At 38.4% G+C, this 15984-nt stretch overlaps 1 protein-coding gene across 21 annotated transcripts in view; it reads left to right on the top strand.

The window, feature by feature from the left end:
• Nucleotides 1–15984, top strand: part of CHD2 (chromodomain helicase DNA binding protein 2) — a 135195-nt gene that overhangs the window by 82386 nt on the left and 36825 nt on the right. For all 21 annotated transcript variants that reach the window (XM_082449054.1, XM_082449056.1, XM_082449055.1 and 18 more), the window contains 8 exons: nt 1415–1564; nt 2323–2471; nt 3516–3612; nt 4047–4139; nt 6591–6761; nt 7702–7877; nt 13110–13151; nt 13731–13870. In XM_082449054.1, the coding sequence (XP_082305180.1) occupies nt 1415–1564; nt 2323–2471; nt 3516–3612; nt 4047–4139; nt 6591–6761; nt 7702–7877; nt 13110–13151; nt 13731–13870 (1018 nt within the window). The remainder of the gene's footprint in view (nt 1–1414; nt 1565–2322; nt 2472–3515; nt 3613–4046; nt 4140–6590; nt 6762–7701; nt 7878–13109; nt 13152–13730; nt 13871–15984) is intronic.

The raw sequence follows: 15984 nt of genomic DNA, 5'->3' as shown, positions 1-15984 counted from the left end.
CTCTGAGCATTTTCCCATGTCATTAAAGATTTAAAAGAACTGTAATTTCTAATATTTTCTCATGCCTGTTCCATCATTTATTTGACCATTTTATTGTTGTCAGATGTTTAGCTAGGATATGAGCATGTAAAAAAGATTTTTATACATTTTGCTAAATCACTCTTCCCAAACAATTTATATTCATAATGTTTATGTATGAATATTTCCATTTTACCATTTGATAATAGGCACAAATAATATCTTAATATAATTCATATTGTCTTTGATAAAGAGTGACATTGAAAATATTTCTTATGATCATTCAGACCCCAGATTTCATTTAAGTTTTAGGTGTCTCATTCTCAAGTGTTTACCTGCAGGCTTCTCTTCAGAGTGTGGTGTTGCTTGGTATCTCTACCAAGGCTCACAGACTATGCTTCAACACCCCTGTTAATCAGTTCTTTATTGGAATTGTTTAAAGCTCTTGTGAGACAGCTCTCTCCATTTTTATTTCTATGGCATAATGTTGGTGATTGTGACTGTTATTTAGAATGTGGAGATCTTTTCATTGCATCTGTGTATATGTATTAAATATACCCATTTATCAAAAAGTAACTCAGAACTACCAGTTTTTGAGTGCCATTTCCATGCCAGAAAGGTGTCAGTCTTTGATACATGACCAAATTCCCTGGAAATAGAAATCTGTTTGGCTTTGGTTTTCTCTGGCTCATAGAGTTTATTCTCTGCCTCCTGCCCATTTTTTTTCTGAGCACTCAGATGCAGGTAGGTAGGTGTACTGTGCCTGCCCAGTCTCTATTATCATTGCTGTGGAAACTGGAATATGTCAGTGCCTGGGTCTTTCCCACACACTGCTGTTCGGCCATACCTGCTCTGGTTTTCTGTGTGCATGTTCCGTGGTTATTGAGGATCCTGTGCTGTCCAGTGGTTCAGTCATGTGATATGTTAGTACAGTGTTTCTGTATTCCTCACCAGCCTAACAAATGAATGGACATTTACCCAATAAAGTCTCCTTGCTCATACTGACTGCCTTACATGGCATAATCCACCTTTACCCAGGAAATAAGTGTCTAAGCAACTTGCTGAAACGATCCTCATGATAATTAAGTTTGTCTGGTTTCTGTTAACTGTTTGTGTACTAGTTTTAGCCAGGAGAGAACACCAATTCTTTTGCTCCTGTTGCCTTATCAGATTCTACTTTACTCCTTAGTTCATTGCACTGACTCTTACCTCTTAATCAAATGAAAATTCACTCTGCCATCAAGTCCCTGACATTCTTGTAGCCTCCATAAAGTTTGTCCATCATATCTCACTTTTCTTCACACCTGCAGGGGTTTCCAGGTATAAGGGCTTATTGGACTGTGAAACTGTTTCTGAGAAGGCCACTGCATAAAGTAGTATATTGCATTGTGTACAGGACTTCTGTTTCCTGCTCTCGACAAGGGCTGGTGGCCTGGGAATCAATTTGGCTTCAGCGGACACAGTCGTCATCTTTGATTCTGACTGGAACCCCCAGAACGACTTGCAGGCACAAGCCCGAGCCCACAGAATTGGTCAGAAGAAGCAGGTCAGTGGAGAGGGGCCTCTACATATGGCTTGGAGGGGAGGGGGCGGGGGAGGTTATTCAGCCCTTTCAGGATGTTTATAAAATGCTTTTTTTTTTTTTTTCCTGTTTCGTCTTCATTTCCCCAAGGGTAGATGTCTGTTTGTTAATTAGTACAGAGAAGCTGTCTTTGGGACTGAGATGAGCTTATAGATATGAAACTATTCTTTTTCGCTGTTTGAAAAGTATATCACCAGTAACTTTCTGGCTTACTCAAGGATATATGATGAATAGACTTAGAATTGAAATTTTCCATCTATTTTATTATGGAAAAGTTGTTAAAATATTCTAATATTGTTCAAGATGGTCTACTTTTATTACACATGACCAGTATTAACTGTGATATGTTGGAAACGTACACACTTGTTTCCTTTGTAGATGAATTTCAAAGTCTGCTCTAGTACTGGGTACCTCTTAAGTTTCATTTGTGGCCAAAGATTCAATTTCAGTGAGACAGATCATTCTTTAGCAGCATTTTTATTGTTAGAACAAGGCTATAATAACAATTCCTTAGAGGCTATTTTATTTAAGAATGTAATGTGCTGCAAATAGTAAAAATATTGCATGTACAATACTTAAGTTGTCTGCTTGGATGGATGGCTTACAAGTGGTATGCCATATCAGAGAACAAATATTTTTTTATTTTCCCCCTTGGTTTTAGACAGAGGTAACTTTTTTGTATGTGTGATCAGGCATAAGCATAATATTTCCTTTTCCTACAGGTAAATATTTACCGCTTGGTTACAAAGGGGACCGTGGAGGAAGAGATCATAGAACGGGCCAAAAAGAAGATGGTATTGGACCATCTGGTGATTCAGCGCATGGATACCACTGGCCGGACAGTTCTGGAAAACAACTCTGGAAGGTCCAAGTAAGTGCCGGAAAGATGGGAGAGGTAGCAGAGTCAATTTTATGTCAACATTTGGTATAATTCATTTTTCTAATAGGATGCTTTACAACAGACATTAATCCATTAATTACCTGGAAAAGGCCAAGCCAGAACTGCAAGAAGATGGCATTTTCATTTAATTTTTGCTCTCCTTGTTTCTCCTTCTTCTTCGGGTTCTTTTTTTTTTTTTTTTTTTTTTTTTCCATATCAGCCGTTTTCTTATGTGCCCTCTCTCTTCCTTTCCTGCCCTCCTCTCTTGCCTTTTGCTTTTGGCTCTGCCTGTGACATATGACACAGCAGCAGCAGTGGCAGCTGTGTGCTCCTCATTGGGCTTTCATCCTGGCACAATGTTGCCTTGGACTTTTCAGCAGTGAGAATGCACCAGATTGAATTGGTATCTATTTCTTACTGTTGGTAAAAATGTTTGTGTGGAGATTATCTTTCCTATTGAAAACAGAAGGCTATAAAAGGAAAGTAGTACATTTTAGTTGGCTTTATTTGGAAACACAGCTATTTCTCTTGGAGAGTTTACATTTTGACCAAATTGTTGAGTATCTTCTGAGGCAGTCCTACAACTTGTGTTACAGGTGAGATCAAATGAGCCCTTCCTAATTAGATGATGGTAATTTTCCATTAAAGAGGAAACTAGGCAGAAAAAGCTTGTTCTTTTATTTTGGACCAGAGATGAGGAGTTTGAAAATTCTTGGTGAATGGTAACTTTCTGAGTCAAAGGACAAAGAGAGAACTCCCTTCTCTCATGTTGCTAATTATCTTTCTTGCTTAACCATGTAACAGATGAATCAACAGGAAAATAATTGATTTCTTAGTCTTTTGTTAGGTTAGATTTACCACTGCAGACTCATCCTGTGGATTAAAAAACATGAAATATTTGTGAGCTCTTTTTTCTTGTGGCAGAATTTATATCTTCACCAGTAATTTGACCTCTTTATGAAGAATAGATATTTAGAACTCCATAGAGGTTATTTGACATTCCTAAAAGATTACAACTACATTTTGTTTCTGCAGTTCAAATCCTTTTAATAAAGAAGAGCTGACAGCGATTTTGAAATTTGGAGCAGAGGATCTCTTCAAAGAACTGGAAGGGGAGGAATCAGAGCCTCAGGTAGTCAACAATAAGGGAAAAAACTATCTTGTTAATAAGTATCATCTGTGAGAGTCTGAATTTTTCTGGAAGTGATTCTGAGTTTGAGACTTTTATAAAGAAACGGTAGTTACTTGCAGAACATAGTTTCTCTTTTTTTTCTTACAGAGCTAAAAGCTCTTACTAAATTGACTAGGAAAGAATGAGAAAAGCATTTGAGGATTTTGTCTTTGGTCTTTTTTGTTCCAATTTTATTTCTCGTAATTTCTGAAGTTTCATCTTGTCATTTGTATAAATAGTAGTTTGAAAAGTTAGATATAAAGGACATGAAACTGGGAGTGTAAAAGAAAATGGAATATCAGAGAAGAGAGTTGGTTTATTTGCACCAGTCATTTTCAGTAGATGCGTACCACTGTTGCCTTTTTACCATGTTTGTGTTGCTCTTGTTCTTTTAGGAAATGGATATAGATGAAATTTTGCGCTTGGCTGAAACCAGAGAGAATGAAGTCTCAACAAGTGCAACAGATGAGCTTCTGTCACAATTTAAGGTATGAAAATCATTGTCTGAGAAAGTCTTTAGCATTGATTCATGAACCAGTAATAAGTAATGCCTGTCAGTACTTTCTGGGTGCAAGGGACTCTGCTTTTCTCTTTACCTACGTTGACTCATATCCCTCAAAATCATTCTCTAGAGTTCCAAGTATGATGTGGGTATAGACTGTATAGTCCTCCCCATGAGGGTCACCACTGAAGTGGTCCATCCTGCCCAGATACAGTGGGTAGAGGAAAAGAAGCCGGTGTGACAAGGGCTGAGAATAAGCTGTCACTGGGATAGGTGGAGAACTTGATAGTGTGGAGCTCTGGGAGGGGTGGAGAGGTTGTGGGAGAGACATTAATAGAATCATAAGAAAGAGAGGTCAAAGGTATGAAAATAGAAGGTGACAGTTGGGAAGCTCTTGACTTGGTGGGATTTTTTTTTTAAGGACAGTTATGGGGTAGTTAGTGGTATTTGATAGAAAATTAAATGAGATCAGGACTAAATGCAGAAGCTGGGCACCTGATGAGTAGGAGGTGACAGCATTGAGTATAGACATTAATAAAAAGCTTAGTGAAGAGATCAGTGAAAGTAATTTATGAGGATAGAAGGATCAAGCAAGGCAAAGTTTTTTAAAGGTGTTACCACGTTTCTAGGTTGAGGAAAGAAATTGAGAATAGGGAAATACTGAAGGTTCTAAGGAAAAAAGGAAAATTTGATTGCACATTGCCCAGGAGGAGACTGGAACAGATATAATCAAAAGCACAGATGGAGGAACTGGCCTTTGAAAGAAAAAGGAAAGTATACACTTCAGGGAATAGAGGGGAGAGAAGATGTAGGAGTTCCAACTGGTGACCTTAATAACCAGTAAATTAAGTGAGGTGTTTGCTGAGAAGTGGAAAAGATTTGGGATAGTCCCATCCAGGGGCCAGGAGTTGCCAGGAGGAACTTGATTTAGGGTGTAGAGCTGAATTTAGAAGATGGGGCTTCACATTAGAGCCAGTCAGCAGGATCATATGACTTGCTCCAGAAATACTTGAGGTCAGAGAAGTTGAATCAGTTGGCCATCCCAAGGTGGAAGATTGGCTTGGGAGGCATAGAAGAGTCATCAAAGTGGCAGAAGCTTCCCAGATTCCAGTGAGAACGTGGTTGAATGGATTCATCATGGTTTGGTTCCATGCATATTAGAGAAGCAGGGAAGACCTGGATGTTACATTGATGGTTATGTGTGGTAGACCCATAAGGGTTGGGGAAGAAGTGTTTGAAAGGAAGCATTATTTTGTGATGAAGTCCAAGGTTGGCCACAGGTAGAAGTTGTCTTAGTGGAAGAAAAAGGAAGGAGTTGAGTGGATCACAGAGCTCTAGGATCAGAGTTAATGTGTCTGCGGATGCAGAGGATGGAGGTGAATTGTTAGTGTTTCAACTGGATTTCACTTCTATGGGTACTGCTCCCTTTTTTAATTTTTTTTAATTTTATATATATATTTTTTTATTGGCTTTTTTTTTTTTTTATTTTGGCTGTGTTGGGTCTTCGTTTCTGTGTGAGGGCTTTCTCCAGTTGCAGCGGGCGGGGGCCACTCTTCATCGCGGTGTGCGGGCCTCTCACTGTCGCGGCCTCTCCCGTTGCGGAGCACAGGGTCCAGACGCACAGGCTCAGTAATTGTGGCTCACGGGCTTAGTTGCTCCACGGCATGTGGGATCTTCCCGGACCAGGGCTCGAACCCGTGTCCCCTGCATTGGCAGGCAGATTCTTAACCACTGCGCCACTAGGGAAGCCCCTGCTCCCTTCTTAAACAGAAGTAATGTTCATGATGGTGCCCTGGTCTAAATATATTAAATATTTGATATGAAATAAATGGAATATTCTTCCAGGTTTGTTTCAATTTTTTGCATTTTGTGTTCTTGTTTTTATTCCTAAGACTAACATGCAGTTTTGAGCATATGAAATTCTTACATACCTTTAACTTCTATACTTTTGATAAAAATGAATAAGGTAACCAATAGCTACTGCTTTGAGTTATGGGTTGTTTCAAATGAGCTCTATTCAGTAGCGATTTATAATGTATCGGACTGTAAGTTTGTAATGGATTAGTATTAGGTTTTCAAATGTTATAATCTAAATAAATCTAAAATTTCTAATTAGTACATTAGAAAATGTGTATGATTTAACAGCAAATCTTTCAATAAAACTTATAATAAGACAGTTTGTAGCTTTATATCTTTCCCTGTTTTTCAGTAAAATTTCTGATGAACTTTAGGATTTGGCAAGTAGATTTTGTGGGGGGGGGGGCGATAAGGGAGAGATGAGTAGAAAATTGATTATTTGATTATGTAATATCACAGGAGTCCTATTATCATTCATAGCATGTTAGATTAAAAACAGTGCTTGAGTTGGTGTGTTAGTAGATGGTGTTTGGGAAATAGGGAAATGTCAGTCAGACAATGAGTTGTCCATTGTTTTAAGGTTGCCAACTTCGCAACAATGGAGGATGAAGAAGAACTAGAAGAGCGTCCTCACAAGGACTGGGATGAGATCATTCCAGAGGAACAAAGGAAGAAAGTAGAGGAGGAAGAGCGGCAGAAAGAACTGGAAGAAATTTATATGTTGCCTCGAATTCGGAGTTCCACTAAAAAGGTGATCAAGTAAACATGAAAGATATGGAAGTATTGATACTTCTTATTTTGTTCACCTTATGTTGTTGTCTGGACGTGGAGGGTTCCAGGGCAGAGTTATAGGAAACCTAGCAGAGGGAAATGGAAAAATGCACAAGGCTCATGCGCATACCTATGAGCCATTTGATCTTTGCAGATTGGCTCTTTGTGAGATGGCTGGACAGGAATTTGAGTTTGACAGAAGTTTGCATTTTGCCCTTGAGATTAGAACCAGTAAATCTAAGAGTTTGGTTCTATAATTGGCAAGGCCTTTGACTTTCAGAGTCAAACCTCTTTTCACCTTTAAGAGTTTGTTCATAGCACTTGGCATAAATACTTATTAAGAGATTATATAAAGGTGCTTTAGTTTATAAAGCTCTATCATAGGCACTATCTAATTTAATTTTTGCAACCACATTTAAGTAGATAGACTGTTTTATTACCCAGTTGTTGGAGTTAACAGACTCAGGTTTGTCTGAGATCCTAGTAAATCAGTATTAGCTAATAGTAGCTATCATTGAGTGTTTCCTGTATGTCAGGCATAAGTTAGTGCTTTTCCACTTACTGACTCATTTAATTCTTATGAAAACCCTGTATTATAGGTGCTATTGTCCCCATTTTACAAATGGAAAACAAAGGCATGAAGAAGTAAAGTAATTTGCCCAAGGAAGTAAACATGAAGCCACAATCGAAATATTTTTATTCCAGTTTACTTAATGACATTACAGTATGTCTCTGGCAGAGTGACTATCCCAAGCAGGTCTTCTTTCATCACATGCCATCTGCCTCCTTCTTTCTTAAACGGAAATTGACTTGCCTGATACGATGGGAAGTTCTGAGTATTAAGGGGTTAAGATGGGCTGGTCTTAGTCCTTAGATCTCTTGGACCTGGCACTTGTTACAATGTGACTTTGCCTTTTCAGGCTCAGACAAATGACAGTGACTCTGATACTGAGTCTAAGAGGCAGGCCCAGAGATCCTCTGCCTCTGAGAGTGAGACAGATGACTCTGATGATGACAAGAAGCCCAAGCGCAGAGGGCGCCCCCGAAGTGTGCGGAAGGACCTCGTGGAGGGATTCACTGATGCTGAGATCCGGAGGTTAGTAGGGGCTCTGCTCTCCTTCCCCCTCACATTTGGAAGGACGTGCTGTAAGCCTCAGGTTGATGGATCCCTGACATTGATGACAGGGAGGTCAGAGGAAGGCAAGGGGGACTGAGTCATGCTCCAGGGCCCCAGGATGATTCTCCCTTCTCCAAGGTTTTCCTCAGTTGAGCTCTTTCTTTTTGTTTACTTCTTGTTCTGGGTTCTGAACATTTCACAAAGAAAGTCCAGCCAAGAGGAAAGAGGCTGTTGGAGGTAAACTTGGGCTGAAACTTTCTCTTTTGTTTTTATTGAAGAATATGAATAAATACATACATACATATGTATCAATGTATATAAAAGAAATGGTATAAATATAAAAATTAAAGTAGTACAGATAACCCCAGTTTACTTTCCATCAGTGTTAGTGCTGATACCAGTTTGGTTTATTGGTATATACAACATACTGTTCTGCAGCTTCTTGTCACTTATAATCAATTTTAGGCATCTTTCTATGTCAGTACTTATTACACATTTGTTGGTGTCTGATTCACACCCCCTCTTCCCTCCAGAAAAATCTAAAATTACTGCTTCCAAACCACTTTTCCCCTAGCTTCCATGTTATTTTTTTTAAAAGCTGAAGAAAGTAGAAAATATGAAAATGATTAACTTTATGGTCTAACCCAAATTTTAACTATTATCAAATAGTCCTTTTAGGTCAGTATTTGAAATCACAAGGTCTTTGTTTCCCACTAAATGTTATACCTGTTCTTTTATTCTTTCTTTGTTTAATTTATTATGGAAAAATGTAAATGTATACAAACATTGATAGAATATTAACACACCCCTCCCCGGGTATTATTTTGACCATTATGAGTTTGCAGTCAGTCTTGTGTGTGTGCCATATTTCTATTTTCCCCTACTCTCAGTGTTATTTTGAGAAGAATGTATATTCTGTGGCAGTTGAGTGGAGTGTTCTATAGATGTTTTTAAAGTCTATTTGGTTTACTATTGTTCAGATCTTCCATTTCCTTATTGATCTTCTGCCTGATCTATCCATTATTGGAAATGGGGTATTGAAGGCCCTATTATTGCTGTATTGTTTATTTCTCCCTTCTATTCTGTCAGTTTTTGCTTCATATGTTTTGGGCCTCTCCTGTTAGGTGTGTATGCTTTATAATATGTTGTCTTGATGAATTGACCGTTTTCTCATTATAAAATGTCCTTCTTTGTCTCTAGTAACAATTTATGTCTTAAAGTTTACAACTTAGTTAGATATAGTGCAGACACTCCAACTCTCTTTTGGTATTGTATGTGCAGTATCTTTTTCCTTTTTTATTTCAATCTATTTGTGTCTTTGAATCTAGCTTGCAACTCTTATAGGTAGTATATAGTTAGATGTTTTTTAAAAATCCATTCTATTGATCTCTTCCTTTTGATTGAAGTCTTTAAACCATTTACATTTAATGCAGTTACTTATAAGATAGAATTTATGTCTGCATTTTGCTGTTCGTTTTTTATGTCTTGGGTCTTTTTTGTTCCTTTATTCCCCCATTACTGCCTTCTTTTGTATTACATACTTTTTAGTATACTATTTTAATTCTCTTGTTTCTTTTATATTTTAAAAGTTATTTTCTTAGTGGTTTCCCTGGAGATTATAATTTGATGTTTTAACTTAGAACAATTTAGTTTAGACTAATACCACCTTAATTTCAGTGGTGTTCTAAAACTTTACTCCAGTTTAGGTACATTTCTTCCCCCTCTTTTGTGCTTTTATTGTCACACAGATTACATCTTTATACTTTATAAGCCCACCAACACAGTTTTATAATTATCGCCTTATGCAGTTGATAGTTAAAATCATTTAGGAGAAGAAAAGAGTTACTGACAAAAATACATATACACTGTCTTTTTATCTACTTACTCAGGTATCCTCCTGAGGCTCTTATTTATTCATGTGGATTTGAGTTATTGTTTCATGTCTTTTCATTTCTGCCCAGAGTACTCTCTTTAGTATTTCTTTCAGGGCAGGTCTGCTAGCAACAAATTCTTTCTTTTTATTTATCTAGGAATGTCTTAATTTCTCCTTTTTTTTTTTTTTTTTTTTTTTTAATAAATTTATTTATTTATTTATTTATTTATTTTTGGCTGTGTTGGGTCTTCGTTTCTGTGCGAGGGCTTTCTCCAGCTGTGGCGAGCGGAGGCCACTCTTCATCGCGGTGCGTGGGCTTCTCACTGTCACGACCTCTCCAGTTGCGGAGCACAGGCTCCAGACGCGCAGGCTCAGTAGTTGTGGCTCACGGGCTTAGTTGCTCCGCGGCATGTGGGATCTTCCCGGACCAGGGCTCGAACCCGTGTCCCCTGCATTGGCAGGCAGATTCTTAACCACTGCGCCACCAGGGAAGCCCTCTCCTTTGTTTTTGAAGGCTAGTCTTGATTCTTTTTCTGTCTTTCACATTGGATAATCTCAGTTGACCTATCTTTTTTTTTTTTTTTTTTTAATTTATTTTTGGCTGCGTTGTGTCTTCGTTGCAGCAAGCGAGGGCTACTCTTCATTGCAGTGTGTGGGCTTCTCATTGCGGTGGCTTGTTGCAGAGCACGGGCTCTAGGTGCGCAGGCTTCAGTAGTTGCAGCATGTGGGCTCAGTAGTTGTGGCACACGGGCCCTAGAGCACATGGGCTTCAGTAGTTGTGACGCACGGGCTCAGTAGTTGCGGCGCACGAGCTTTGTTGTTCCTCGGCATGCGGGATCTTCCCAGACCAGGGATCAAACCTGTGTCCCCTCTATTGTCAGGTGGATTCTTAACCACTGTGCCACCAGAGAAGTAAGTCCCTCAGTTGACCTATCTTTTAACTGATTTTTTTTTCTTCTGTCAATTCATATCTAATCCTGAGCCTCTCTAGTGATTATTTTTATCTTAGTTATTGTACTTTTCAACTCCAGAATTTATATTTGACTCCTTTATATAATTTCTGTCTCTGTTGATATTCTCCATTTGGTGATATATTATTCTCAAATTTTCTTTTAATTCATCAGACATGGATTCCTTTAGTTCTTGTATACATTTATAATAGTTGATTAAAACCTTTGTCTAGTAAGTTCAACTTCTGGACTTCCTCAGGGTCTATTTCCATTGAAAACCATCTTCCTTCCCTGTATAGGGACCATACTTTTTTGTTTTCTGTAATTTTTTGTTGAAAACTAGACATTTTAAGTAACACAATGTGGCAAGTCTGGAAATCAGAGTCCCCCTGCCAGCAAGAGGTTTTGGTATTTGCTGTTTGTTGTTGTTGCTGTTTGTTTAGTAACTTTTCTGGACTAGTTCTGTGAAGTCTGTCTTCTCTGTCTTTTGAAGTCTCTGCTCATTTAGGTTAGTGGTCAGCTAATGATTGGACAGAGACTTCCTTAAACACCTTAAGTCTACCAACCAGTAAATCTACCAGCCTTTGCTGAAGGGCTACTTGTGTATTTTGGGGATGTCTTCAATGTTCTGGTAGGCAGTTTACAGCTCTGCCTTAACCTTCAGTTCCTGTTTGTGCAGAGCCTCAATGCCAGTCAGAGGTGAGAGATTCACAGCTCCTCAGGTCTTCTCTGTGCCTGCACATAGCCCTGCATATATGCAGCCTTCTAGATACCCAGGAAGATGCCTGAGCTTTTCAAAGACCCCAAGACTTGTGGACATCTTTTCCCCCAAGTTTTTCCATTGCAGTTTTTGGTCAGCCTGTTCATATCACCAACTTATAATGCTGCCTCAGGCAGCTGTAGTGTTAAACCTTTTCCTCTAATTGTTTTTTGACCAATGAACTACAGAGTGTTCTTCATACAGAGTCAGGTCGAATGAAGGCAAGTCTGAGAATGGAGCTTCTCAGGGTGCTGTCAGTCTGGTCAAATAGCACTGTTCTCTGGGGAGAGAGCTTTTGGGGAGCTCTAGGCCTGTTCTGCTCCCTCTAGTGGCTGCTGTGTTGCTTCTTTGCACAGCTGCAGTAGTTGGGAAGGTGTAGTTTTCAAGGCAGTCATGGAGCTGGGGAGAGGGCATGGGAAATAGAGCAAGTCAAAATGCCAGAGAGCTCACTGTTCATACTGAGATTCAGCCATTTTCTTGAATAAATGCTCATAAGATGGCTGCAAGCCTTTGGTTAATTTCCAGCATTCTAACAAAGTTGATTTTGACAATTTTGCCAGTGTTCTTGTTGCTTTTATGGAGGAGCGGATTTTCAGAGGTCCTTACTCCACCATTCCTGGAATGCGTCTCTGTCTCGATATTATTTTGAAGTAATCCCAAATGGCATATTATTGCAGATGTAAAATATTTCAGTATATATCAAGAAGAAGAAATGTAGAGTGGAGGAATAATCCTCAGGTTTGCTTTCACATATAGTACTTTCCTAATCCATGCTGTTCCTTTAATATTGTTTCTTAGCTATTGTTATATTCATCCCCATTTTCTTTAATTGCTGTGCCCTCTCTTTTCATTTTTTTTTCTCCATAGTATCTCTCCCTTCACTTTTATCTAATCAGGTAGTTTGGCATGTTACAGTGATGCCCTTGATATATCATGGCATCTCGCCTTTTTAGTGAAAGTGCTAGTGGTTGGCTCTAGGGAGGGGAGTGGAATACACATGGATTGGCATGTAGCATGGTTTAGGCTAGAGCCTTGTGGAAGGATAGATTAGATTTTTGGCTGGAGACAATGTTTGGCAGAAGGAGTCAGAGTTTCCAAAATAGTTCTGCCTAAAAAGTTTAAAATCATATGTTTATTTTACTTTGCCTCATTACAAAAAGTATTTGAGGCAGTCCTAAAAACCTTATATTTGTATTATTGACCAGAAAGTAATGGAAAATATTGTAGTGTGGAATTGAAAGTAACAATAGTGGACTAAATAGACCACTTAACTGTACTGGATTTTATTATAAGAGGTTGTGGTTTTTAAATCATTTATTATCTGTTGAACTCCATAAACTTCTAAAAATGATAGTACTAGAGTTAAGTCACCATTCTCAATTATGTCCCTAAGCAGTTTCATGACCAGTCACTGAGAATAAAGTTAATCTTTGAATAGATTTTTAGCACTCATTATTTTAAGCTGGCCGCTTTCAAAGGCCAACTTTAGTTCATTTAGTGGCAGTCGCAAGGATTGGGCCCGGTCTCTTTCTGACAGTTTTTATGGCTCATATTTCATCACAGGATGTGTTTGCATTAACATAGCTGAAGTCTGTTTTTCTAATGTGATTTATTGATTATTTTCTTAGGTTCATCAAGGCGTATAAGAAGTTTGGTCTCCCTCTTGAACGGTAAGCTTAGTAATATAATAGTTCCTTATCCACCTCTTTTTCACGTCTGTATTGTAGAGGTTTCTTTTTTTGGTGCTACTTTCCATTTTTAAGGTCTGGCACCTTTTGACAGCCTGGTTTTTAGACATTAATTTACTCACCTGCTCCAGATGACTTGGAGATGAACGAAACATATTGTACATGTAACTGTACTTCACTTCTAGGAACACTGCAGTGAATGAAGGTAGGCTAGAGAAAGGAAAGTGAGCACAAAGAAACAAACCAGTGCAAATAGCTTTGGGGCACTTCACCTGCTACTGTTATCAGACAGCGCATTTAGTTAATAAAGAAAGCTGAACCCTTTCCCCTCTGTTTTTTGAAATTAGTCTGTTTTTGTGGACTATTCCAAGTCAAATTCTTTATGATGGAAAGTAAGTCGTCAGTCACTGTCCGAGGGTTCTTGTTGGAACGATCTATTAAGGCATGTAGAGAAAAGTGTCTTTGCAGGAGTAAGCTTATGTGAAACCAAGTGGTAGCTCACCTGACATTAGAAACGTGGGCACAGGGCCTTGAGGTATCCCCGTATTTGTCTTCCCTCAGGCTGGAGTGCATAGCACGTGATGCTGAGTTGGTAGATAAGTCTGTGGCAGATCTGAAGCGCCTAGGGGAATTGATTCACAACAGCTGTGTGTCAGCAATGCAAGAATACGAAGAACAGCTGAAAGAAAATGCCAGCGAGGGTAAGTCAGCATGTCTCCCTTAGTGATTCTCAAAGACCTGGCACTTGTGGATTGGGATCTCTGCTGCTAAGGGTCTTTTTTTTTTTTTTTTTTTTTTTTAAAAAGATGAACACACTTATATCCCATATATCCCATGCATCCCTAATTTTTTGAGGTGTGTATTCTCACCTGCCTTTACGTGAGCTCAGTTTTAAGATTCTAAAGATTTACTCACAAATGAAGTTGATTTGCAGAAGGTGCAAAGTAATGAACAAGATGAATGATTTCTTTTAATGTTACTGTAGAAAGTTTAGATTGGTTTGAATGATGTAAAGACCTGAGTGGGTAAAGCTGAGTGGACACATTTGTATTTTGGCTGTAAGTGAGGACATTACAGACCACAAACATCAGTAATTATCGTGGATATACATACATGTATTGTTTTGTTGTGATAAACTTAAAGGATTTAGAGAATTAGTTAGAATAAAAATAGTAGATGAATATTGTAAAACTTTTTGTTGCAGTGAGACTCTCTTGGCACTAGAATTTGTTGTAATTCGATTCGACCTGTAGTGTGTTTTGTCTTATACACCAAGAGTGCTTTTGCCTGTCCTTTAAAAGCAGGAGGTGTCAGGAGAGAGCTGAGGTCCTTGTTGTTAAAGGACACCCTTATAGTTGAACCTCAAACAAAAAGATGAGGGTGTGGTCATTCCACAGTTCACTGGACTGTGGTTTATCTGTGCCATTGCCCCCATTCTTTTGTCACCCTTCACTGATGTTACTCACAGGAGGCTCTGTCATCTGTGGTTAAGTATTCAGGCCCTGGAGGCAGCCAGTTTACCTGGAATCTTGGTCCTGCCATTTCTTAGCTGTAAGACCTGAGACAAGTGATAGCCTCTTAACAGTCTCATGTGCAAAATAGAGTAGTAGTCCATGCCTCAAAGGGTTTGGATGGTCCCTTGAATAATTCCGTACATGTGAAGTGCTTGTCATCACGTCTGGCTTGCAGTGTTAGCTATTTCATTAAGTAAAGAAGTATTTATGCTTTGAAATTTTCTTCTTAAGGCTGTTACTAAAAGTAATAGAATTTTAAAATATCTTGAATACAGTCAAAAACATTTTTGGTTTTTTTTTTTTTTTCCATGAAAGAAACTTAAATAACTTGAGTGGTTTGGACAGTGATCCAAATATGTGCTTTTATAGCGCCAAGAATACATCCAAAAGTAAATCTTAACTTTACAGTGTATTTTTTTTTTCCTTGTAATTGTTTTGAATAAGTATTACATTCACATGGCTCAAAAATGAAAAACAGGTATCCCTATTTCTTGTCTCCTTCTAGAAATATAAGAATACATATGTTCAAAAAATGAATAGATACTGTTTTAACACAGTTGGTGCTGTAGCCTGCACACTGTTCTGTACCTTGCTTTGTCCATCTCACAGCATATTTGGAGATATTTCCTTGTAACAGTCCCTTCCTTTGCACATGTTTCTTTTCTCTGCATGTTCACATTCTGCATCTGGTCGATTGCTTCCTTCTGGCATTGCTTAACTTGTTTCCATATATACTTTCTATAAACCGGCATTTAGCATATTCCTGAGTCCAGGTTAACATTTCCAATGCTAATGTAAGATTATCGATATCTCTTTGCTTAAGTTGAAAATTTTGTTCCTAAAAATGTTAACATAATCATGTATTTGTCTTATACATTATACATGTTTCCAAATATTAATACCAATTTTACTGTTTTTGTTTGCTTTTTTTCTTCTTTCTTTCTTTGGCTGTGCTGTGCGGCTTGTGTGATCTTAGTTCCCTGCCCAGGGATTGAACCTGGGCCATGGCAGTGAAAGCACCGAGTCCTAACCACTGGACTGCCAGGGAATCCCCCTAATTTTACTGTTAACAGTAAGACTTCTTAATGCGGAGTTTGACTTCTTTGTGTTTCTTTTTGTCCTTAAAATACACCTCACTAGCAGTACACAAAGTACTATGTTTTAAAATTATTTGAAATTGTTCTTTTCTCTGTGTGGTTATGCCACCAACTTAATATATAGTTTAGTATCTTTTGTTTTCTTTTCTTTTCAGTTTCTAGGGACTACTTTTCTCCTTTTGATGAAACTTTGCTTCTTTAATT

The sequence above is a fragment of the Balaenoptera physalus genome (assembly GCF_965194825.1).
Source record: "Balaenoptera physalus genome assembly, chromosome: 2".
Taxonomy (NCBI): Eukaryota; Metazoa; Chordata; class Mammalia; order Artiodactyla; family Balaenopteridae; genus Balaenoptera; species Balaenoptera physalus.
Note: the sequence above shows the minus strand (reverse complement) of the source record. Positions and strands in the feature narration are given on the sequence as shown.